Source organism: Aquila chrysaetos, chromosome 5 (assembly GCF_900496995.4).
Source record: "Aquila chrysaetos chrysaetos chromosome 5, bAquChr1.4, whole genome shotgun sequence".
Taxonomy (NCBI): domain Eukaryota; kingdom Metazoa; phylum Chordata; class Aves; order Accipitriformes; family Accipitridae; genus Aquila; species Aquila chrysaetos.
The window spans coordinates 1701994-1726560 of NC_044008.1; the positions used below are offsets into that span (position 1 = coordinate 1701994).

A 24567-nucleotide genomic window follows, 5' to 3' on the forward strand; every position below is an offset into this window, starting at 1 on the left:
GTACGTCCCACCCTGCCCACATTAAGTGTGCCAGGGCCTGGAGAGCGCTAATTGCCCTGAGTGGCCTCGTGGGGCCCCCACCCACATACCCTCCGCCCCTTGGTGTGGGAGCTGCATTTAAGCTGAGGCCATTCGTTTTGGTCCTTCTTTGAGTTGCAGTGGGTGCATGGTGGACTTGTAGCTCCTGATATCCTGGCTGTGGACCTGCTGTGTGAGTGTGGACTTAACCTGAGGATCTGGATTGTGGTTGTTCCTGGTCAGTGCCACCAGACCTGCTCTGCTCCCCTCGTTTGGGTCCCATGGGGCCATGCTGCTTGTGGTGAGCTCTCTATCCCTGCCTGCCTTGCTGTCACCTTTGGTTTCTGGCTTGCTGTGGCAGTGCACCCCTGCTCTTGCTGCTCCCTAATTTGGGTGTTTTGGTCCCTGAGCGCTACAGAGGCTTTCAGTCTGTGCAGAACTTTGCCCATAGGACTTACCCTGTGGTTCAAGGCTGGTCTCCAAACCCTGCAGGACCTTATGGCTACGGCGGGAGGGCACAGTGCTGCAGGCTTCTGTAACTCCTTCAGTGGGGATTAGGAGTGGGTATAAAGGTTTGGGCTTAAATGCAAGGGGTGGAGGCCCCAGATGAGACTAGCCAGGGCACTTGAAGCTTGTTGGTGTACTTCAGACCTTGGCATCATGTTTGGCGGGATCTCTTGGCAGCCTTTAAATCCATGCAGGATGTAGCATGAGTAATGAAGCAAGCTATAATTTTGCCCTAAATTAAGTCCCTCCTTCCTGTTTTCAAAGAGTGAATCCACAGGAGGTAGTGTGGACAGTCTGTTGGTTCTTTATGAAATGTTGAAGGCCATAGCTAGAGGTGGGATTTGACTTCCACCAGAATTACTGTAGTGCTAGAAGCAGGAAATCCTCGTGATGGTTCCTGTCTCTTCGGATAAACTCGTGTTATCCGATTTACGTTGAGGGGAGTGGAGATCTGCTTGTTTCCCAAGGACTGGGTTAGGTTAAACCTCAAAGACCTGGGGACTTGCAGGAACATACCTTACCTCACTGCAGAGCATCTGTTCTTCACAGTGTGCCCCCAAGACACAACAGTTGCAGGATGACTAATTCCTGTATGTCAAAACAGGCAGAATCCCTGCCTGAGGCTCCCTTTGTTCCCAAAAACAGGAGGCCTGGCCTTACAAAAGACTTGCTTGGAGTCTGCTGTGAACACATGACAAGAAGCCCTTGCCCTGGCTGCAGAGGGGTAGGGTGGGAGTGGAGATCGGGGGAGGCTCCTCAGGGAGATGCTGACAAATGTTGAGAGCGGTATGGGTGAGAGCTTTATTAAGAGCTTCCTCTGGGGATTGTCAGAGACTTCCTTTCCTTGGTCTCCTGGGGTTGATTAGAGTAGCTGAACTGTCTCCCTTCTGTCCTGTGTTAGTTCCCAGGAACCCCATCCGCAGGTATTACAACAGGGTCAGCACCTGGCTCTTCCTCAGTACCATTTTTAGTGGGACGAACCAGAATTGTATCCAGCAGCCCTCCGGCCCTACCTGTCATTCTGGGGCAACCGCAGCTGGGTGTTCCCACAACCGAAGGCAAGAGAGATGGTTCCCAAAGCTCAGCCAGGAGACTGCCCGACGCCATTACTCCTTCAACGTAGATAACAACAACTCAAATATCTGGGCACCTTTACGGAAGGCGAACAAGATGAAGGCTATTCCCCATGAAGCGAGCTGTAGACAGAGTCCAGCACAAGAGCAAGGGGACCCAGAGAGCTACTGGATCAGGGAACAGCCCTGCGGGCATTGTAAAGCTGAGAGGACCCAGCAGTGGCTGTTCCAGCACTTCTTCAAGCCTGTGTCACCTCCTCCCGAGAAGGATACTTCATTAGAAGAGGATGTCTAGCCAGCCTGTCCAAGGAGAAGGGTCTAGCTGTAGAGTTGAGCTCCTCTAAATCCCTGTGCACCCAAGGCTTTTTTCTGCTCCTACTATACAACTTGCTTTCATGTGACTCTTGCTGCAACCTTAATTTGCTTGAAACACTGGCTGGCTGGATCTGTGTAAAACTATCCCAGCTGAAGATTGGTGGGATGCTAGTAATTTCAATAAAGAATATATTTAAACTATCTGGCTTATATCTGGAAGTGTGTAACTTGTATATAAGAGTGAATCTATAGCATTGCCTTATCCCAGTCTATCAGAGACAACTTGTTGCATAGGAGGCAGGACCCAGAGTTCATCCTTCAAAATAATCACTCCAATTGAGTATTTTTGCCGGAGTGAGATCTTTCTGCTGGCTGCCTCTTTGTAACAAGGAATGGGCTACTAGAAATCTATTGGAGCAAAACCCATGACCCAGAGCCTACGGGTAGAACTCCTCACGCCCAGTGAGAGCTGGGGTGACCTTCAGTTTGACTATGTTTTCCTCTATCTAGAAAAATGTGTAAAAGAACACCGAGGAGCTTTGTGGGTAAAGCTTTGCAAACAACTCCTCCCTTAGAGGTTTGAATGTGTCAGTGGAAAATATTTTTTTGAGGCGAAATCGGCCTCCTATCTGTTGGTTGCCTTGAAAGCTCTGATAAGTGCGAGAACTTAATCACATGGAATACAGTTACGTTTTATCTGAAAAAGGGGGTTTCTTAACAAATCCTGTGTAAATTCACTTTCGCTAGGCTGGGTTGAACTTCACTTCAAACATGAAGCTCATTTTGATCTTCAGTGCTCTCTTCGGGGCTTCCTTGTGCCTGGAATCTTTTGTTGGGTGAGTTACGCTTTTGTGGAAGGCCTTCCATTTAAGGCCGTATTATCCAGTTGTTGTTTTTCATTACCTTAAGTTTACAAAGTCTGCTTGGGGCACATTCTTTGATTTTTATGAGTGACTTCTCTTGTTGCTTTGGTACTCCAATGTTCGAAGGAACCCTTCTCTACTTTCATTTGGGTTTTCTAAGGAGAAGGGTCTAGCTGCAGTGTTGAGCTCCTAAATTCCTGTTCACCCAAGGCTTTGTTTTGGCTTTTACTGTACCTAGGGAGCAGTCTGAAGCCTTGATCTGGCGCTGAACCTCGCTGCAAAGCTGGAGCGTTCAGCTTGACAGATCTGGTCTGGCACAAAGCAGAGCTGAAAGACCAGAACCTGGCCTCAGGTCGGAAAGGTCACTAGCTTCTCTTTGTTTTTGAAGATTCTCATTTCACTTTAAATGCTTAATTGTCTTCAGAGCCTTTCTAAGCAATTAAAATCCTTATTTCCAACTATTGTATTCTAAAGGTTTAGCTGTATGTTGCATTGCAAAATTATTTCCTGGTATATTTCCTCACAGTCTTACTGTGTAAGAACTTAATAGAAGAGGATAAAAAAACCTAACAGATACTTCCTGAGAAGTCGTAAGTGAACACTAGATTCCAGTGAGTAAATCTGTATATGAAGATGTAAGGATTAAGAAATAATATACATAGTTTGCTAAAACCCCAGGATTTGTAAAGCCAGGAGAAGCTATTTTGATCATTTAATCTGGGCTCTGGCATAATGTAGACTGGATTCTCATGAATTAATTCGTCAGTCAAGTCCAGTAGCTGTGGTTAATGAGCCTCATCTCTTCACAGAAGAATCCAATCCAGAAATAAAGCTTATGGTGATGGAGAATCCAATAATAAGTTATTAATGTGGTGAAGTGCCTTCAGTGTTGATTTAACTTGGTTCAACAAAAGAATCTTATACTTCAGCTGGCCAGACTGAGGAACCCGGTGTTAACGAGTGTCTCTTCTCAGCGGCTGAGGCCACACTAGTAAATAAACACACACATAACTGAGCTCATATGCTACGTCCCTTGTTTACCCTGTCTTAAGATGTTTTTTTTCCAATTCTGCAGTTATTCATGTCGGTTTGCTCCGAGTTGTCTCCATTTTTCGGTACCGCTTGCAGTGGGTGCCAGCAGAGCAGCCAGGTCAGGTCAGGATATGGGACTCCATGGACTTTTGTTCTCTCTCCAGCAGTGGCCAAATGCGTGTGCCGAGGGAAGAGAATGAAAACAAACACACGCTTTAACCACCAAACGCCATTTGCAAATGTAGCAGTAAAGCTCGGCTCACTTGCAGTAAATCCCAATCTATACAGCTAAGGAGCACATCGGTGCTTTTGGCTACGGCATTGATCCCAGGCTGTACTTCCAGTTGTTAATTCATTATGGCTTCCAGGTTTCCTTCAGAATCCCCCCTGGTTCTCCAGAATAGGATCTTCTGTCCCCCAACTGTTGCATACACCTGTTGTTCCTAGATCCTTTTGTCATTTCATAAAAGCATTGGGTGGAAGGGACCTCCAAAAGTTTTTAGCCTACCCTCCTGCTCAGAGCAGGGCATGGAGCTGTTTCCCCTTGTTATCATCTGCCCCTGTCGAGAAGAGTTGGTAATTTTTTTGACAAAAAGAGTTTGTCATTTTTTTAACAAACACCCCTTCCAGTTGTCGTAGGCTGCAATTAGATCAGCCTGAACAAGCCTGAGCTCATCAGCCTCTCCTCGTGGTACTGCTTGCTTCTGCCTATTTTACCAAGCAGCCTGGAACATTGTGTATTTGAATGGGTTATATATTTTTAGTGATCTAAAAACCACTGGGAGACTGTATGTTGTGATCACTGTATGTTGTACAACGCATAGTCTAAGTTAATAGCTGAGGTTACCTCTGTAACCGGTGGAGTGAGGTACTTCCAGAAGGTGATTCATTCCACCTGGAATGGTGTAAGCCACCCTCTAATGGTATCGGCTTCTGACAGCACAGGGAAGTTTGTCAACAGTATTTGGCTAAAGTGAAGAAAGGTGACATGAATGCCATATTTAGTGTTTGGTTTGCTTTGTTGTATAGTGCTCCCCAAACATTTGATCGTTTGCCAACTTGACGAGAGTTATTTTTTTCTGCAAGTTGTTGACAAAAAATAACTAATAGATGCAAGAATGATCCTTGTAAGCAATTAAAAACTCATCCACTTGGTGTCTTGTTTATGATGAAATCTTAAAAATTGCCATTTAACTAGTTACTAATCTTGTGCACTTGTAGCAGGCTGGCCCTGCAGGTTGTTGGTTGAATTCTTGTGTAACACTAAGTCACCTGCATTGAAGAAGTCTGTATTGGCTGGTAGCATGCAAGTAACTACCCACTAAATTTGTGATCTCAATAACAAGCTAGTTCAACCAGACCCCTTTTTGAGACTGTTTCTGAAGATTTATTGATTTATTGCAGGCACCAGGTTCTCCGAATCAAGACAAGGAACGAAGAGGAGGTTAAGAAGTTACAACTTTTGGACTCACTGGAACACCTTGAGGTGTGTTATTACCACGGAGGTCTTATTTTTTAACATTTCAGACTGGGGTAGGACTTATCAGGGTAGGACTTTGCATCGCATTTGAAAGGTTCGTACTATACTGTGGCAGCTGCCATAAATACATTTACTGTCTCAATACTTGGTGTTTGATCTGAAAGTTCTAGTACCAGCTTAGTATTCAGGAGTGCCTGCATTCATATTTTCTTCTTACTGGGTTTACAATCATATTTGAACTGATCTGCTCTTAAACTTAGCATCAAAAAGCTTGTCTTTAAAGTGGGGATGCTAATGTTTTTGTACTTGTCTCCCAGCGTTGTGGGAGGAATTTATTAGTTAGTCTATGCTGTACTGAAACAGGAAAACGCACTATAAAATTCTAGGTTATTACTGTTCTTATTGCCATTGGTGAGAATTTTTATTCTTACTTTGAACAGTATAGAAATGAAAATTTAGAAAAGCCCTACCAAAGGAGAAATTAAAGGAGAAATAAAAACAAAACAATGGGTTTCATATTACCTAATACTGTAATACAGAGCTTTTCTTGAAACTGTTTGTGGTAAAAGGGAGAATAGTAAAATAATCATAGAATCACAGAATGGTTTGGGTTGGAAGGGACCTTAAAGACCATCTAGTTCCACCCCCCCTGGCATGGGCAGAGACACCTTCCACTAGACCAGGTTGCTCCAAGCCCCATCCAACCTGGCCTTGAACACTGCCAGGGATGGGGAATCCACAGCCTCTCTGGGCAACCTGTTCCAGTGCCTCACCACCCTCACAGTGAAGAACTTCTTCCTTATATCTAATCTAAATCAACATTCTTTCAGTTTAAAGCCATTACCCCTTGTCCTTTCACTACATGCCCTTGTAAAAAGGGCATAATCATCATAGAAGACTAAAATTTCCTCTTGCTTGTATGACTGAAGCTCTGAAGTCAGTGAAAATGCTGACTTTAGTCTTCTGCAGACCTTTGTTATTTTTATTGTGAGTTTGTCACATTAACTGATACAAGGTTGTGGTGAGGCCAAGCTAAAGAATGGAGCGTGCTGTAAGCATGACGGGCCACAATACTGCAGGAGCCATTCAATTTGGGACAAATCAGCATCTCTAAAGCTTTAGAAGAGCTGTTTGCAGAACGCTTTCCCCAAACCAAATCCTTTTTCCTTTCTCTTTTCAGCTTGATTTCTGGATAAATCCGTCCACCCCTGCCCTCCCTGTGGATGTGCGAATCCCCGCTAACAGCGTCCAAGCAGTCAAAGCCTTTCTGGAGTCCCATGGGATTGAGTACTCCACCCTGATCGAAGACCTGCAGGTAGGCAATGCTACTTGGCACTTATTTAGCTTTTATATCCTTTGGAAACAAATAGTGATTCACAATCTGGCCTCATTCATTAACATGGACTCTTCTATACTCTGCTTTCCGTGAGGTCCTCCCCTTATTTTTTGTAATCTGTGGATTAATTTCTCAAAGACGATCTGTGGATTAATTTCTCAAAGACGATCTGTGGATCACTGCTGCACTGGGAAGCTGTGGAGATCACTCTGCAGATGCTATCTGAAACCATGCTGAATAGTGACATGAATAAACTCATAGGCTCCATGGGGTTGTTCTGATAACCCCTGAGGAATTTCGTGTGGTCTTTTGGCCTCGGACGTTTGGAAATCACAACACTAAAGTTACTCATAAATCAGTAAACTCTGTTAAAAGTAGTTCAGGATCATGGTCTGAAAGAACTGCACACCACCATGTTAGAGTAAAGTCACCCACCTGGGCACTAATCCAGCATTTCTTCATGAGCAGTAATCCCAAAATGGCATCTAAAATAGCATTAACTCAGCAAAAATACTGCCTTCCCCCCCCCCCCCCCGCCCAAGCTTTTCAATGCTATTCTTGTTCATCTTAAGACATGTTTAAAACTTAATGCTGACCATTTGAACACTGGTATTCTTGCCCACTTTGCTACAGATACATTCAGCAGAAACATGTCTTTGCTCCATAGCTGCAGGAAGTTTGGGTCTGGGGCTGGAGTCAGTATGCAGCACCACCATTTCATTATTCGAGATAAACATTTGGTCAGAAGTTTGCAAATTAAGCAGGCTTTTCTCAACATTTGAGTGTCTTCTTTTAGGTTGTTCTAGATAAAGAAAAGCAAGATATGGCCTGCAGTCAGCAAAGGGATCGCAGCAGCAACAGCTTCAACTATGGAACTTACAATTCTTTAGATTCTGTGAGTACCTCAGCTTTGGGGAAAGAGGATTCTTTATTATGCCCTTTTTTCATGCTGTCTTCAATTAAACATCCTATATTAGGATCTAAAATGTCGTTCTATCTTCTTTTGGCGTGTTTTTAAATATATTAATTTTGTGGTCAGCACAATGAGCCAGCGCTCTCCCTGACAGAATGTTGTAACAGGCAAGTGTTGACGATACTTTTTCACACACTCTTCTGCAGAGTTCTGTCAAAACACTTCCTTCTGACCCTCAAAAGCGATTGAGAAATAAATGAATCTTGAAATAGGGAAATATAGGAAACCAGTAGCTATCCAGCAGAGCAGAGGGTAAGGTATTTTTATTACCAGAAGCTCTTAAAGAGGGTTTTGAACTTATTCCTGAAATAAGTAGATCTTGATGATATAGCAGTGCTTCCTTCTACTTTGTAATGTTAGGAACAGCACTGACTACACTGACATAAGGTGAGACGGGGCTTTGAAGAGGTCATAGTAATGAAGGCAAAAGGAGAGAAAAGTAGATTTCATCAAGTCCTATAACTGTTCTGGGCAGTACTATACTTAAATGTAATGTAAATGTCATCATGACTTTTCATTTCAGATTTATGCCGAACTCGATCATCTTGCATCTGAGTTTAGCAACATTGTCAGTAAGCTGAAGATTGGGGAATCCTATGAAAAGCGGCCTTTGTATGTGCTCAAGGTATGACACATAACATATCACAGAATGTGTGCATACATATGTGTATACATACACTAACATACATATGAATTATAGATACAGCACAATTCAGTCCAAAGCATCCCAGTCTGTATGGGATGTTCTTGACTGAAAGGTGTCAGTGAGAGTTTTAAAACTTTGTCTTGTTTGGCAGTTCAGCACTGGAGGAAGGAACCGTCCCGCAATCTGGATTGATGCTGGTATCCATTCCCGAGAGTGGGTCACCCAAGCGAGTGCAGTGTGGATAGCTAAAAAGGTCACTTCAGCAGTGATTGGTTTTTTTTTCTTTTATCTTGGGAATGCCTCTGACTATTTAAAAGTATATCACACCTGCATGTGTTTAGCCAGCTCTGCTAACTCCCCTTCACCCCTCTTAAAACACAGCTGACTCCAGAGGGAAGATGGCAGCTGCCTAGACAAAGAATTGAAAAATGCTATGTATTGGTAGAGCAGCTGGGAGAAGTTTAGGCAGCCAAAATGTAGTAGCTCAGGTGAAACCGTTGAGGACTGCAGGGCTAATAGTTATACAAATAACTGAGGACTTTTTGAAGATTAGTTTGCTGCTTTGGTCTGCCGACACAGAGAAACACAGTGTCGTTGGTTACCTTCCGCAAAGTGCCAAATCTTCCAGCTCTATATAAATGAGAATTTAAATTCCGCTGCAAATGACTAAGCCACCAGAGAAGTGCAGCACAGCTGCGTATTCCCATCCTGGCTAATCCATCTCAATCTTAGTGCCAGCCTTGGCCCATTCTCTGGGACAGGCAGGAGAAAATTTTGTTGCCCTCTTCCATTAACTTCCTGTCTTTAGAATAAAATAGTAAAACAGATTCATTGCTCTCTCCAAGCTCCAAGTCTAACGAGGAACAGTTATAGCCAGCAGATAATTAATTTTTCTTGTTTGCCTGCTCCGAAAGCCAGATTTGCCTCTGTACCTAGCTGTTCGAGCATAAGCATGTGGGAAAGAAATATATTGGTAATCACGGTGTACGATATTGTCTCTGCTTAGATTGCCTCTGACTATGGGAAGGATCCATCCATCACCTCTCTGCTGAACAAAATGGACATTTTCCTGCTGACAGTCTCAAACCCCGATGGCTATGTATTCACTCACACCACAGTGAGTAAGCACGCTGTGTGTCTAAGCTGATTTAGAAAGCTGTCATGCTCTTCCAGGTGAACAGTAAATGTGAGGGAAGTAGGCTCTGAAAGTCCATTTGTTAATGCTCTAAGAAGGACCTACAAAAAGAGTTGGGCAGCCAAAGATACTAATTACTTGTCTAACCCATCTTAACCCACCAGCCCTTTGATTGTTGTCCACTGGCCCATCTTGGCAGTCAGCCCATCAGAAATAATCTTAGGCTTGTGCCTAGGATCGCTTCCTGATGCATGGCAACTATTTCTGGGTAGCAGTTTTAACGCAAGGACCAAGATTTGCTCCTTTTTGAAGCCATAGCATTTCTTTGTTTTAGAATCGCATGTGGCGGAAGACCCGCTCCAAGAATCAAGGCAGTCCGTGTGTTGGAGTTGATCCAAACAGGAACTGGGATGCAGGTTTTGGAGGTAGGAATGAAGTTTCTGGATTCTGGCTGTCACTGAGAAGAAAGTTCCCTCTCATGTTCCCGGATCCTGTTACACAGGACCAGCAATCACCTTAATATAAAGGATTCAGAAAGAAAATGGTCCAATAGGATGGTAGCTGTCTTTTGTAAGGTAATTTCATCTTGATTAATTGCCAGTGAGCACAAGATGAAGGCAGTCATCTGTATCTTCTAGAAGTTCGTCCCTCGAGTATTCATGCTCTGTTGCTGCTCTTTGAGCATTTATTAGTATTTAAAGCCTTGCCTTTGCCTGAAGACCTGTTCTTAGGAAAGCCTGGCTTTGTGTTGGTCTGCTTTGACCTTTTGTGAATGCCAGTTCTTACAGGTTTGCCTTTGTTCCTTCTTTGCACCAACAGGTCCTGGAGCCAGCAGTAATCCCTGTTCTGACTCTTACCGTGGGCCCAGGGCCAACTCAGAGGTGGAAGTTAAATCCGTTGTCAACTTTATTAAGAATCATGGAAACATCCGGGCCTTCCTCACCCTCCACAGTTACTCTCAGCTTCTGATGTATCCCTATGGCTATAAATGCACTAAACCGGCAGACTATGCAGAGCTGGTGAGACATAATGACTTGGCTTTGGCTTCCTCTGTTCTGCCCAGCTGGCTTTCTATACTCAAGTGTTACAGTGAGATATCAGGATAAAAACAAAAGGCTGAACTTGGCCATCCGTAACAGTGACCATCCGTGAGAGCGAACAAAAACCCAGTGCAATGCAATGCCTCTAAAAGAGAAATCTTGGTCACATGCAAACACGTGCCATCCCCACCCATTGTCAGCCCTCTTTGCTTATGCATGTTTCCTTCTTTCCACTTTAATGACAGCATCACAGCTGTAATAGTATCTTTGAGGCGATACGGATCTCACAATGATAATTCAAATGGAAAAGACCTCTGGAGGTCTCTAGTCTAACCCTCTGCTGAACGCAGGCAGGTTTTGGAGTCAGAGCCAATTTCAAGGTTGGATTGGGTTGCTTAGGGCCTTGCCTGGCTGAGTTTTGATTAATTGTTTTTATTTGTCTTGATATTTCTGAAGACAAATTCCACAGCTTCTTCAAGCCCATCCCAAAGTTTTTCCACCATCATGGGGATTTTCTTTTTCCCTAACACCTAAATGCAGTTTTCCCCTGTGGCAATTTGTTTGCCACTCATCCTTTTTTCCCTACACCTCCAAGGAGAGCCTGGCTCTGTTCTCTCTACAACCACCCGTTCTGTAGTTGAAGTGAGCACAAAGCTGACCACTGAGTATTGGAAGATCTCTGACTGCCTTGGGATTTTCTGGTATCTCTTGAACCTTCTCCTGACAAGACAGTCGGTGAGGTGAAACACTGGATGATCAGATATAGAACCTGCTACGATTTAATTCACCTACAATGTCACCTCCCAAAAATACTGTGGAAACTGAGTGCTGTCACTAGTATGAGTGATTAAGAAATGGATTGATTTGGCACTAGTTTATTGGGGGCTGTGAAAGATTGGAGATTTTGTGAAAGATTGTGGAGATTTCCCCAAGTGTGGTTCAGGTTGGCAAAATCTTAACATTTAGTCTCATTGAGTGTGGCTAGTTCCTGACTCGTCCTTCATCTTCTCCTCTCCAGGATGCCTTGGGAAGAGCTGCCGCCAATTCCATCCAGTCCCTGTACGGCACCACCTTTACAGTGGGGAGCATTTGCACCACTATCTGTGAGTATTTTGCTAGTCTGAGCTTTTATGGGCTGTTCCAGGACAACAGTCTCTGTCCCCCCCACTCAAGGTTTCTCCCTCTTGGAAGCAGTGACGCTTCTGTAGAGTGACATGGCCAGTCAAATATCAGAGCGGAGTGTTCACATAAAAACCTAGTAGTTGTCCCTCAAAAATATAAGAAGTAGGACAGCAGAACTCAAATCAATCCTCTGTTCACCCCTCTGGCTCTTCTCCCTTTCTCTTTCAGACCAAGCCAGCGGAGGCAGCATTGACTGGAGCTATGATTACGGCATCAAATACTCTTTTGCCTTTGAGCTGCGAGACACGGGTCGCTACGGTTTCCTCCTGCCAGTCAACCAAATTATCCCAACGGCAGAGGAGACGTGGCTGGGTCTGAAAACAATCATGGAGCATGTGCGAGATAATTCATACTAAAAGCTGGGGTGGGAATCGGCTGTTTGTAGCTGCAAGCTCATAAATCCTCTTCCCTTGGTGTGCTTGTGTCAGCTGTAATGATACAGCACCTGGCTGAATAAAAACCCTGCGTGCATTCCTCCTACAGCAATACATGTTGGCATATAAAAAGCATTTAACGCTTGTCTTGTTCACTGCGTCTCTGTGCGCATGGTAGACTCCTTGGATTTTAGGACACAGTTGCGGTCCACTTCAGTGAAACACAGTAGGAACAGTGGCACGAGGAGGATGGAAGACGTGACCACTCGTGTGGCTATGGAGGTGTCAGAGTGACCTCCCGTGTGCGAGGTGAAGAGCGCAGGCCTTTTCCCACCCAGCTAGAAAAGAAGTCAGCTGAGGGACTTGCGTCAGTGCAGAGGCTGAGGGGAGATTAAATCTAAGAGCAGAAAGGTGTGCTGGGAAAGGAGGAGATGCTCATCCTAGCTCATGACTACTGCAAACTGTCCTGCCTTACACCCTCTGCAGCTCTGTCTCTATTAGTAAATGGAAAACGTATTTGCTCTGAGCAACGCTAGCCCTTAGCAGTGTGTTGTACTCCTGCCTGTGCAGGAACCCCCTCCTCACAGCCAGTCCTGTCACCAGTGTGGAAACTGGCTCCTGGGGGGGGGGGGGGGGGGGTGAGGGTGCAGGTTTTCTAAACTATTTCTGAAATTTGTGGACTGAAAGTGATGTGAACTCTTCAGAGCTGCTGAAGCGCTTGAGTGATGAAGCTACATCATCTGGAAAGTTAATTGCTTCACTACTGCAGCATAGCTACAGCTGGGGGCATTACACCAGCCTGCCTTATGCTCTGCTCCGGTGGTGTCTAGTGGCTGTTTAGCAAGGACAGGGAAGAATTTCTTTTTTGTGCATAACAGCTCCGTGTTGCTGCTCTTGTCAACCTGGGGGCTCTGACAGGGCTCGCTTCTGGGGGCAGAACAGGCTGGTGCAGAGGGCCTGATGTAAAGCAGCGTAATCCAGGTTTTGAGACTGATTAAGGGAATTTAATTTCCTTTAACAAGCCTCAGGATGCTGCCAGGCCACCAACTGCTGGTGGGAGGGGGGCGTCTCCTGACCTAATATCCCCTATCTTTGTCCTGCCCCTTTTCTCCCTCCCAGATTTGCCCCACAGTTGGAGGATGGAGGCGGGAGGACGCCTGCTCTCACCCAGCACGGCCAGTCCGTGGTCCCTCAAGAGCCTGCCTCCCTCGTTCTGTTGTTCAGCCTGCTAATTTCTTGGGGATTAAGAGCAAACAGCTCAGGGCCGTGCATGGGAGCCACCAAAGGATCAGAGATTAGCAATCCCTGCTGCTGTTGCGGTGATTATCGAGTCTAACAGGTTTATCTCGATGTCCCGTGACCCCCACCAGCAGCTGGTGAGTTACTCACTGCTGCGTGAGCTCAGCGGCAGAGCAAACACACCTGATGCGGCGGGTAAAATGTTAGTTCAGACCCAAAGGACGCGAGGCCGTTGGCAGGGAAGGGAAGGTGAAGGTGCAGCTGAGGTGTTGGGAAGCACCATGTGGGTTTGTGTTTGGGTTAAGCGTAGCCATTTTGGAAAGCAAACCAGAGCGCGGGGCAGCCAGTGCTCCCCGCACGTGTCCCCATCCCCTCGGCTCGCAGCCCTGCCTGGTGGCCACCTGCTTCCCAAACTGACCCACCCTTTCAAAATCCCGTCCTCCAACTGGTGATAAAACCACCCCGATAAAACCCCACTGACGGGGAGGGCCCAGGGCACACGGTTAGCTCTTGGACCTGGCTGACCTGTTGCCACCAGTGCGTGGACCTTGTGGCAGGTGGTGGACAGGAGCTGCGGAGCCCAGCGAGCCTTGGCCGGAGTTGTAGACCTGTGACCTTGTCCTGGCTTTGAACCTCATTCCAACCATCCAGGTCTTGAGGCCGCCTGGCCCCGCTTCTTCTAAGTGTGTGGCTTGATGGCAAATGCATCCAGTTTTTGGACCCCTGGCACCAAAAAGACCTGGAGCAAGAACCGATGGAGGCCACCGAGAGGAACAGGAGGATGCGTCCCATGATGGGATGCTGAGGGAGATGGGCTGGTTTGGCCTGGACATGAGACAGCTTTGCGGCGGGGGGGACCTAGCAGGGACCCTCCCATCCCTATGAAGAGGTTATTGAGAAAACGGAGCCAAACTCTTCACCACAAAGCGTGATGGGAGAGACAATGGCACCTGCTGAAATAAGAGAGAGCCAGGCTGGACATAGGAAAATGCTTTTACACCAGGAGGACAGTCCAACAGTGGGACACAACGCCCAGAGGGGCTGTGCAGCCTTCATCCTTGGAGGACTCCAAGACCCAACGTGGAGGGACCTGGTCTGGCCCCAGAGGTGACCTTGCTTCTTCCAGAAGGTCGGATACAGACCTCCTGCAGTCCTTCCCACCTCAACTACCCCATGATCCTGCCTCAGCGAGCACCTCTACGCTGGCACCGCTGGCCAGGACCAGCTCACCAACATCACTGGTTCCGCATTATGAAACCGTAACGGACCCCCCCCGACTGCAGCACCTTCCCCATGGCACAGCCTGCTGTCGGTGCAACTGGAAAGACGACCTGGTTTTAATGGGAAAAAAAAGACAGATAGAAGATGTCTGCTAAAATACTGACCGAGATGATGTCTGCCGGCTTGGGAACCCAGCCCGGGAACCTGGAGCATCCTTGACAAGCGCGGGCGGGAGCTCAGGTGCATCGCAGATAAGCGCACAACAAAGACGCTGCTATAACCCACGGAACAAAGACGCTGCTATAACCTGCGGAACAAAGAAACCACTATAACGAACTGACCTCCTAAGACAGCAGAAGTCAGCACTGGCTGCTCCAGTAGCTGCTGTCCTGCTCCCACTCAAGTACCTACACTAAAGACATAAAAATAACTCGCTTTCTACCCCAAAACGAGCCCCTCTTTCTCTCTCTGAGCATTACCCCCAGGTGAACGTCCCTGTGCGACCCCTTGGACCTTCGCTAGGGATGCCTGGATCCGGGCTCCGTGATGCCCAGCGTCTTTGAAGTGAAACTTCATCCATTGTCAACTGGCCCTGCTCCTGGGAGCGGTTTGATGAACGGCACTGGTAATAATTTGAATGATATATTTTGAATTTTTTATATATATACCTATGTGTGTGCATCTAAGTAATTAATCGTAAATATATATGTTTATATGCTTGCTTTTCTGCTAGTAATTTTGTAGTAACTTGTAATATACACTTGCTTTACTAATAGTAATCTGTAATAAAGAAATTAATGGAAACAAAGGCTGTGTCCTTGTGTACTATGGGGTCCTACGACCCCACCGTCGCCACCGTGGGTTGGGTGGTGACTGTGACCGTGACACCTACTTGCCCCAAGCCGGGTGCACGGGCACGCATCCTCCCTGGCCGCCCGCGGCAGGACCTGAGCGGTGAGGAAGACGTTATCGGATCCTCCCTAATTTGGCTGCTCTTTTATTGACTTCGCCAAATAAAGCAAACATTTGGGCTCCTGGGAGCCGTTCCCGGCTAATCTGTTTGTTGCTGCTGGCTCCGCGGGGACGGCAGATGTGGCCTTGGTGAGAAGGTCCGCGAGTGCCCCCGGAGCGCTATATAGGGGGCTATAAATGCCCTCGGGGGCTGAGGTTCATCTACGTCCACTCACCATGAAGATCCTCCTGGTCTTCGCCACCCTCGTGGCAGCCGCCTGCGGCGAGCAGCTTTTCGTGGGGTGAGTCCTGCTGAAAGCAAGGGGTGGTGGGGCACCCTGGGTGGGGACGGGGACCGGGGTGAGGGATGCCTGGCCTCATCCGCCTTCCTTTGGGGTCAACAAGAAGGGTGACATCCCGAAGGAGGGAAATCCATCAGCTTTTGCTGCATGGACACCAGGAAAGATGTGGGTTTTTTACCCTGGCTTTGCAGGGAGGTTTTGAGCGCCCTCCTGGCCACCGCAGTGGGTAGAAATTAGGGGGTGCTAAATCCTGAGAGCATCACCCCAAGCTGTTCCAGGGGAAGGACTGAACTGAGAGGGGAAAACCTTGCTGCTGGGGAAGGAGAGTGTTTCCTTCTTCGCTGGGGGCTGTATCCATCCCCGGGGGAGCCCAGCCAGGCTGGAGCAGAGGCTATGCTGGGAAATATCTAACATAGAGGTAGGTATAGAGAGAACATATCCATATGTTAGATATTTACTACCATTTTGGGAGGTCTGTGATCGACAGAAGGGTGGAGACTGCCTCGGGCTCTCTGGCACTTGCCGTTTTTCCTATTGCGGCTATTCTGAACCTGCATTTTTTCACTCTCGACACAAAACCTCCAGCAACTGATGCGCTTTCCAACCTGTCGAGCCGGCGTAGACCTTTCACTGTCTCCACCCATCCCACGATGGGGCCATGTCAGTGCTGGAGGCTCAGGTCCTTTCCCCCTGCTCCCGTGATCCCTCCTGCATGTGCTGACGGCTCTGCCTCCCTGCAGGGACCAGGTCCTCCGCGTCACGGCCAGCAACGATGAGCAGATCACCCTGCTCAGGGCGCTGGGTGAGCAGGCAGAGCTGCAGGTGAGCTGCGATGTGGTCCCGAGCATCCCCTGGTGTAAAACAGAGACCCTGGTGACATCCAAAGCTCCCTCCTTCTTTTGAGCTCACATCCAATTTTCCTTCCCGTTTTGGATACTTATAACTGTATAAATATAATATTTAGCTTGAGGAACTTTGAGTTCAGCCCTCCTGTTTCAGACAAAGTGGGAACACCCCGGCCACTGCAGCATTGTCGTACCCAGGCTGAGTATTCAGGTCTAAAAAGCCATTGCATTTTTTTTTGGCTTGAATTACAACGTGACTCTCCTCCTGCTGCGTTTTCCCTGGTTGCTTCGGTGGGGGCGGGGGGGGTGAATCCCGGTGAACAATTTGAGCAGCAGGAGAGATTTGGGTGGTGGGGAACAGCATCTGCATCGCAAAGCTGATGTAAGGAGATAGGTCTATCAAATTAAAGAGCAAGACCAGCACACAGCAACCCCGGTGTCTCATTGTGTCTGCTCAAATCACAAAACCTCATCATTCAAAGGGGTGTTTACAGCCAACATGTAACTTGGGCTGAAACATGTTTCTGTAGAAGATCCATTGATTGAGGCAAATGATTGACCCTGACCCAACCTGGTACCCATGTGTGTCCCAAAATTTGTCCAAAGACCTTTTTAAATTCTTCAATGGAAACTTTTATGAGACCCCTTTTGGTGTTGGGGAGCTCAGGGGATGAGCACCAGCATGGGACGGGGCCGAGCTCTCTCCTCTCCTCTACACCAGGTTGACTTTTGGCTTGACCCCACCAGCCCCAGTCACCCAGCTGACCTGCGGGTGCCCTTTCCCAGCCTCCAAGCAGTCAAAATCTTCCTGGAGTCCAATAGCATTTCCTACAGCATCATGATCGAGGATGTACAGGTAAGGGCTGTGGTGGGGAGCTGGATGAGCTCCTGCAGCTCAGTCCCAAGAAAAGGTCCAAAAAGTTGGAAACCATGAGGAGACAGAAGAAAAACCCAACCACCTGCTCCTTCCAGCCTGTTTGATGTTGTGGGTTTGTTTTTTTTTTTTCCCCCTCCTAAACAGGAATTAGTGGATGAGGAAAAGAGAGCCATGATGAAGTCTAGGAGGATAGAGAGAAGCACCCGCACATTCGATTTTGCCTCCTACCACACGATAGACGAGGTACTTTGCTCTGCAGAGCATTTGTTTCATCTTGCTAGGGTCACGCTCAGCCCGTGCCATGGTTGCATCCATGTGGTGATATTTGTGGTGGCAGGCGAGACCCCCCTGGGACATGTCTGTTCTCCTTGGGTGGAGGTTTTAGCTGAGCTGAGAGACCGGGCATCCCTCCACGTGCAGTGTGGCCTCTCCTGGCATCTCCCCACCTTGCTGGAAGACATCTTCAACTTCATTTTGGGGGGTCAAACCCTGTGCTTGGAGCCCAGTGGGTGACTGACAGAGGTTATTATGGTGTTGGGGTATCTCAGAGCTTTTCCCCCCCCGCCCTGTTCATCTGCTTTTGCAAAAACCTTTGCGATGTGCACCTCCCTGCTCACCTGGAGGTCCAAGTACCTGGTCTTCTCCGGGGGAGCTCTGCATGTTGCATCTGGCACCAGATACCCTAAAAACCAAAAGGAAAGCCAGGGTGAGCCTCGTGACGCAGCAGCTCCTGCTTTCAGATCTACGACTGGATGGACATGCTGGTAGATGATCATCCCAGCCTCGTTAGCAAGATCCAGATCGGGCAGAGCTACGAGAACAGACCCTTGTACGTGCTGAAGGTGGGTACTGGGGACACCCTCACCTTGCCCAGCCCTGGGAGGGCACGGGGCTGAAATCCCCCCTCTCCGTGCAGTTCAGCACCGGGGGATCGAATCGGCCGGCCATCTGGCTGGACACAGGCATCCACTCGCGGGAATGGATCACGCAAGCCACCGGCGTCTGGACGGCCAACAAGGTAACCATGTGCCCTGGGACCCCAATTCTTACCCCAGCCCTTCTTTAACACCTCCCTGAGGGGCACCAAGGCAGCTCCCGCTCTCCTGCCCACGCAGATCGCCGAGGAATACGGCCAGGACCCCTCCATCACCGCCATCCTGGACAGCATGGACATCTTCTTTGAGATCGTCACCAACCCTGATGGCTATGCCTTCACCCACAGCTCCGTGAGTGCAGGGACAACTTCTCCCAGCTCTCGTCTCTGGCAACCGTGGCTGGCCCCAGTTTTTGGGTGGGGAGGGATGTTCTTTCCCATGTGGGATGGTGAGTGGGTGGAGGTGGCTTCCTCCCATCCCTGGAGATGCTTGGGCAGGAGGGTGGCATCTGTGCCCCCGAGGAGGTGGGATTCACATCCCTGTGACGGTCTCGCCCATATCTGCTCCTAGAACCGCATGTGGCGCAAGACGAGGTCCATCAACGCCGGCTCCCACTGCGTTGGCGTGGACCCCAACCGAAACTGGGACGCAGGCTTTGGAGGTGAGAGACGGGCCACCAGGTCGCCGTGCTGGGCATCGCTCGTGCCTCAAAGCATCGAAGCTTCCTGCTAGAGGGGAGAAACCTGGGGGCTAGAAACCCTTCTCCAGGGCAGCCCCTCTACATGGTGCCTCCTCCGCCATGCCCCAGGCGCCGGCTCCAGCGGCAACCCCTGCTCCGAGACCTACCGCGGCCCTTACCCCCACTCTGAGAGAGAAGTGAAAGCCATCGTGGACTTCATCCGCGGCCACGGGAACGTGAAATCGGTCATCTCCATCCACAGCTACTCCCAGATGCTGCTTTTCCCCTACGGCTACAAGACAGCACCCGCGCCCAACCACCAGGAACTGGTGAGATGGCCCCAAAATGGAGACACGGGGCTGTGAGCACCAGCCTTGCTGGAAAAGTCAGGTCGGATCATCCCAGGACCCTCCCTGCTCCTCTCATTAGACGCAGCCTGCACATTGAAGCCCATTACCTGGTCCTTAGAGGGAGGGCAATTGCAAGATGTACCCCCCCCATCCATCAAAAATTAAGGGTGTCTTGGGGAAAAGCAAGAGCAGAGGGGGTGGGAAACGATGCTGGGCTCTAGACCTCACTGCCCTGGGGTTTCCACTGTCCCAGGGTCTTGGTCCACCAGGTCTCACCACTTTTGGGCTCTCCCTTGCAGAATGAACTGGCTAAAAAGGCGGTGAGCGACTTGGCCGCCGTGTATGGGACGAAATACACCTACGGCAGCACCGCGGACACCATCTGTACGTGCCCCTTCCTCACCCCGCAGCGTTGCGTCCGCCACGAATGCTCAACGTTGGGCTCACATCTCCCCTCCTCTCCCCGCAGACTTGGCAGACGGGACCACCATCGACTGGGCCTACGACAACGGGGTGAAATATTCCTTCACCTTCGAGCTGAGGGACACGGGACGCTACGGCTTCCTCCTGCCCAGCACCCAGATCATCCCCACCGCTACCGAGACCTGGCCGGCCCTGCTGGACATCATGATCCACGTCCTGGAGCATCCGTACTAAAGCTGGCGCCTTCCACGGCGTCCCCCTCATCTCAATAAATAATCTTGGAGACTCTTTACGGTTTAGAGCTGGCGCCTTTATTTTTCATGCTAAACTTCCAAAAAAGGGTGAAAAAGGTTTCCCAGCCCTGCAGGTGTTTATTCCCTGCCTCATGGCTTTGGCCGTACAAGTCCCCATCCTTTGGGACCAACAGCCCTGAAGCACCTGGGAGGAGATGGGTGGTTTTTTTGGGCAACCAAACCCAAATTTGTGGGTTTTTTTGGACAGCACTGCTCCATCGTCCCTTCCCTGGGGGCTGCGAGGAGGGACACTGGGCACCCTCAGGGCCGTCGCTGGGTGCAAAGTGCTTTCAGGCATTTGCTCTTTTATTTTTGCCACCTGGGATGACCGTCACCCGCTCTGACCTCTGTCCCGTGCCAAACTTTAAACCAATTTCCCTGCCGCCACCACCACGGCCATGGTTCGGGTATCCAGCTCACCGAGTCCCCCCATGCAAAAATCTGCATCTCACACTTTCTCCACCCAAATTTATCTTTTTCCTCCCCCCAGCCGGCACCTCCCCGCCTCTCGCCCCGCTGGCGGGTGACTCACCGACGGCTCCGGCCGGTTCCCAGTACGGGTTTGGCCGGGACTGGGAGGGCGGACGGCAGGGCTGCGGTGCCCAACCTTGCCCGGTGCCAGCCGGAGCCTTCCCACAGCCCTGGGAAAGGGGACACCTGCGGGGGGGTGGGGGGGCCGCCGACGGGATTTAAGAGGTCCCGGAGTGCCGTCGGGACGTGGAACGGGCACTTTCGGCTGACGATGAGGGCCCTCGTGCTGCTGGCTGCCCTGGTGGCAGCGGCCGCTGGCACCGAGACTTTTGTTGGGTAGGGGGTCCGGCTGGCGGTGGGGGGGGTCCTGGCTGGGATGGGGACGGTGGAACCCATCAGGGCAGAAGGAATTGATTCAGCCCCGAGGGGACACGGACACCCCCCGGGAAAAGACTCGGGGCAAATCCCCAAGGTGGGGGGATGGATGGGATGGGGGGTTAGGCTGGATCCATGGGGGCCAGAGCTTGGTCCCGTGCACCCCCCAGCACCCCCTGACCCCGCAGGCACCAGGTGCTGCGCATCGTCCCCGCCAGCGACGAGGAGCTGCAGAAGGTGCAGGAGCTGCAGGACCTCGAGGAGCTGCAGGTACCGGGTGCAACGGCGGGGGTGGCTTTTGGGGAGACCCCCCCCCCCCTCAGCTGGTGTCCCTTGCTTCGCACCCCCCCAAATCACGCTGTAGAGTAGGGATGGGGCTGGGAGGGGGTGGCTGGATGTGGGATGATGGGGACCAGCTGGTGAAAAGCAAGACGGAGGATGGTGCAGGGCAGGGGGGGGGCAGCCTGAGGTGGGATCTGACCCCCCCATCTCACTTTCTCCTCCTCCAGCTGGATTTCTGGCTGGCACCCCGCGGCCCTGGGTACCCGGTCGATGTCCGCGTGCCCTTCCCCAGCCTGCAGCCCCTCAAAGCCCACCTGGAGGCCAACGGCGTCTCCTACTCCATCATGATCGAGGACGTGCAGGTCAGCGGTGGTAGGGGGGAGGCGGGTGAGACGCAGGGTCTCGGCCCGGCGGGGGACGAGGTCTCATCCTGCTCCCTGTCCCCCAGGCGCTGGTGGACGATGAGCGGACAGAGATGCTTCGTGGCCGCCGTCGGCTGCCGCTCTCCACCAACACCTTTGACTATGCCACCTACCATAACCTGGACGAGGTGAGAAAGCATGAGATTCGGGGCATTTTGGGGTGAAAAAAAATGCATCCTGGAATTGCTCTTGCAAAGCCCTTTGCTCCACGTGCAGCAAGGGCAGGGGGTGAGCTGGGAGTGACCCCCCCTCATCGCTCTCCCCCAGATCTACGCCTTCATGGACCTGCTGGTGGCTGAAAACCCCAACCTGGTCAGCAAGCTTGAGATCGGCCGGTCGACGGAGAATCGCCCCATTTATGTGCTCAAGGTGAGGATTTGGGGTTTGTGGGGTGACCGGAGGGGGGAGCAGGGCCAGGGGCAAAGCCAACCCTCCCCTCTCTGCTTCTCCAGTTCAGCAAAGGGGGTCCGAACCGCCCGGCCGTCTGGATCGACACCGGCATCCACTCCCGCGAATGGGTGACGCAGGCCAGCGGTGTCTGGTTCGCCAAGAAGGTATGGGCACCTCCTGGACACGTCTTGTGTCCCCAAAGGGCCAAAAGGTCCTGCAGCCACCGCGGATGCCAGGTGGCCGACCCCACAGAGAGGACAGTGCCCCAGCAGCACCAGGGAGCCCCAAATTGCTGTCTTCTCTAGATTGTCCTGGATCATGAGAATGACGAAGGTCTGGCCTCCATCCTGGACAAGATGGACATCTTCCTGGAGATCGTCACCAACCCGGATGGCTTTGTCTTCACCCAAACCCAGGTACCGCCCCGGCTTTCCTCTCCCCAGCTCCTACAGCCATGCTGGATGGGGCTGAGGGACAGGATTGGGTTGCTGCATATCGAGGCCCCTGAAAGGTCAAAGCCTCCTTGTCCACGTTTCCACGGGATGGGAAGGGGACCACCATGACCCATTAGCCTCCTCAGATGTCAGACCCCTTGTCTGCTTGAGGCTGGTGGAGCATCGGCCCCGGACACCAGCTGAGATGGCTCTGCCCTTCCAGAATCGCATGTGGCGCAAGACCAGGTCCAGGCACTCGGGCTCCAATTGCATCGGCGTGGACCCCAACCGCAACTGGGATGCAGGTTTTGGAGGTCAGAGCTCTCCCATTCACCCTGCTGGGGGTTTCTACCCTCCAGGTGGAGGCTCTGAGGTCATTTCTGGCTCAGAAAGATCCACTGATGTCCCCTGGGGAAGGGATGGGATTTGCTCTCTGCGGCAGAGACGTGGGTTTGGGCTCTACCAGGGCTTTGATGTCCCCTAGTGACCAGCATGGTGGGGACCACAAATGAAAGCCATCAAACAAATGTCTAGGAGGAGCCCCAAAAGTTCTTCGCTGGCCACCAAGCAGCTGAGGGGTGGGAAAAGCTCTTAGGCTTGGAAATGGAAAAGGCCCTTTGTCCTTGTGACTCTCTGAGCCACCCAACTGCCACCGAAGCCACCAAACACCCACATTGTGTTTTCACTGTCCTCCACAGGGCCCGGAGCCAGCAAAAATCCCTGCTCAGAGACGTACCACGGACCTTACGCCAACTCGGAGCCCGAGGTGAAGGCCATCGTGGACTTTGTGAAGAACCACGGGAACATCAAGGCTTTCGTCTCCATCCACAGCTACTCCCAGCTCCTGCTCTACCCCTACGGCTACACCAGCACCCCAGTGCCTGACCAGAAGGAACTGGTAGGGCTGACACGGAGGTTTGAAGGGGGCTGGGATGATGCGAGGCTGTTCTCCTCCTCCAAGGAGGGGCAACCTCCATCCTGCACTGCGAAGGGGCCATTGGCGAGCCGGGAAGAAGCCCTGGCTCCTCTGCCAGTCCCTGGGGACTCCCATTAAGCTTTGGCATCCCTTTTGCCTGTGGCATGAGCATAAAATCTCTCCTGCAGGCTGGATCCCGCAGGCTTTTCCCTTCTTCGGCTCATCTTTCTCCCTTCTGTGTATTCCCAGCACCAGGTTTCTCAGAAGGCGGTCGCAGCTCTGTCTTCTCTCTACGGCACTAAATACAAGTACGGCAGCATCATCACGACCATCTGTAAGTAACGGGGGGGGCAGCAGTGGTTCCCCCAAAATAAACCGAAATCATCACTTGCACCTTGGCTTAGACAAAAGGTCCCGTGAAATACCCGCACGACGCAGAGCGACTAACGTTTCGCATCCCTCCTGTTCTCTCCCCACTCAGATCAAGCGAGCGGAGGAACCATCGACTGGACGTACAATCAGGGCATTAAGTACTCCTTTACCTTCGAGCTGCGGGACACGGGGCGCTACGGGTTCCTGCTCCCTGCCAAACAGATCGTCCCCACCGCCCAGGAGACATGGCTGGCGCTGAAAGTCATCATGCTGCACACGCGGGACCACCTCTACTAACTGGGATCGGGGGGGGCTGAGTGGAGGTTGGATTAGCTGTGGGAGGAAAAGAAAGCAAGAAATAAATGTAAAGAATGATGAGAAATGCCTTTTGTTGTTTTCCCTGTTTCAAAATCATGTTGAAAAGCTTTTTTGGAGACTGACTCGGCATTCCTGTGGGTGCACGTGGCGGCAGCCACCATAAACAGCATGCGCTGGCCCAGCGGCCCAAAAAGGGGATGAAAAGGGCATGAAAATAGTGGGACACAAAAGAAAGGAAGGTGCTTGTTTTCCCTCTGCTCTGGCAGAGGATGGAAGGGGAAGAGGTTCAGTTTGACATTTACTGGGCAAGCAGAGACCTCGGACACCGCAGCTGTGCGGGCAGGAGGGGTGCCCACCTTCCCCAGCCCTGCCAGGGGCCGGGGCAGCTCTGGGACGTGAGGCAATGGGGTTATTAGCTCAATTTATTCTGTGTATTTTTGGGGTTGAACACCAACTTGCAGCACTGGTAGAAAGTTCCCTCCTCACCCGCTGCAATCCCATGGGCAGGGGGAGCCAAGCCCCTGCCCACTCCCAGCTTCTGCAGGCACCACTCCACGC

The 24567-nt window shown here is 50.6% G+C and overlaps 3 protein-coding genes across 4 annotated transcripts; all 3 read left to right on the forward strand.

Annotated features, from left to right (window-relative positions):
* The first annotated feature begins 117 nt into the window (after positions 1-117).
* On the forward strand, positions 118-12109 carry LOC115342077 (carboxypeptidase A2-like). Of its 2 annotated transcripts, none has more exons than XM_030015886.2 (12): positions 118-256; positions 2661-2749; positions 5213-5294; positions 6469-6603; positions 7421-7519; positions 8121-8222; positions 8395-8496; positions 9250-9360; positions 9713-9803; positions 10198-10397; positions 11437-11521; positions 11769-12109. In XM_030015886.2, exons 2-12 carry the CDS (start codon positions 2685-2687, stop codon positions 11954-11956), a joined length of 1260 nt encoding a protein of 419 aa, XP_029871746.1. In that variant the 5' UTR covers positions 118-256; positions 2661-2684; the 3' UTR covers positions 11957-12109. The 2 variants fall into 2 exon arrangements, with proteins under 2 accessions (XP_029871746.1, XP_029871747.1); XM_030015887.1 differs by having other exon boundaries at positions 131-211.
* A 3193-nt stretch (positions 12110-15302) lies between these two features.
* LOC115342075 (carboxypeptidase A1-like) lies at positions 15303-20024 on the forward strand. The gene is made up of 11 exons (XM_030015884.1): positions 15303-15687; positions 16428-16509; positions 17254-17388; positions 17554-17652; positions 18150-18251; positions 18326-18427; positions 18525-18635; positions 18855-18945; positions 19093-19292; positions 19613-19697; positions 19783-20024. The coding sequence occupies exons 1-11, from the start codon at positions 15584-15586 to the stop codon at positions 19968-19970; spliced, it is 1299 nt and encodes a 432-aa protein (XP_029871744.1). The 5' UTR covers positions 15303-15583; the 3' UTR covers positions 19971-20024.
* Positions 20025-20719: 695 nt separating this feature from the next.
* On the forward strand, positions 20720-24056 carry LOC115342076 (carboxypeptidase A1-like). The gene is made up of 11 exons (XM_030015885.1): positions 20720-20836; positions 21064-21145; positions 21385-21519; positions 21606-21707; positions 21847-21948; positions 22032-22133; positions 22275-22385; positions 22627-22717; positions 23102-23301; positions 23569-23653; positions 23801-24056. Exons 1-11 carry the CDS (start codon positions 20772-20774, stop codon positions 23986-23988), a joined length of 1263 nt encoding a protein of 420 aa, XP_029871745.1. The 5' UTR covers positions 20720-20771; the 3' UTR covers positions 23989-24056.
* The last annotated feature ends 511 nt before the right edge of the window (positions 24057-24567 follow it).

What these genes read in the sequence shown, in the direction of transcription:
- LOC115342077 (XM_030015886.2), top strand. Translation starts at nt 2,685, where the DNA reads ATGAAGCTCATTTTGATCTTCAGTGCTCTCTTCGGGGCTTCCTTGTGC. An exon ending in GGCCTTTGTATGTGCTCAAG is followed by an intron (nt 8,223 to 8,394) that starts GTATGACACATA and finishes CTTGTTTGGCAG; the next exon opens with TTCAGCACTGGAGGAAGGAA. An exon ending in GAGCATTTGCACCACTATCT is followed by an intron (nt 11,522 to 11,768) that starts GTGAGTATTTTG and finishes TTTCTCTTTCAG; the next exon opens with ACCAAGCCAGCGGAGGCAGC.
- LOC115342075 (XM_030015884.1), top strand. Translation starts at nt 15,584, where the DNA reads ATGCCCTCGGGGGCTGAGGTTCATCTACGTCCACTCACCATGAAGATC. An exon ending in GGCGAGCAGCTTTTCGTGGG is followed by an intron (nt 15,688 to 16,427) that starts GTGAGTCCTGCT and finishes GCCTCCCTGCAG; the next exon opens with GGACCAGGTCCTCCGCGTCA. An exon ending in CTGGGACGCAGGCTTTGGAG is followed by an intron (nt 18,946 to 19,092) that starts GTGAGAGACGGG and finishes GCCATGCCCCAG; the next exon opens with GCGCCGGCTCCAGCGGCAAC.
- LOC115342076 (XM_030015885.1), top strand. Translation starts at nt 20,772, where the DNA reads ATGAGGGCCCTCGTGCTGCTGGCTGCCCTGGTGGCAGCGGCCGCTGGC. An exon ending in CCTACCATAACCTGGACGAG is followed by an intron (nt 21,708 to 21,846) that starts GTGAGAAAGCAT and finishes GCTCTCCCCCAG; the next exon opens with ATCTACGCCTTCATGGACCT. An exon ending in TGCCTGACCAGAAGGAACTG is followed by an intron (nt 23,302 to 23,568) that starts GTAGGGCTGACA and finishes GTGTATTCCCAG; the next exon opens with CACCAGGTTTCTCAGAAGGC.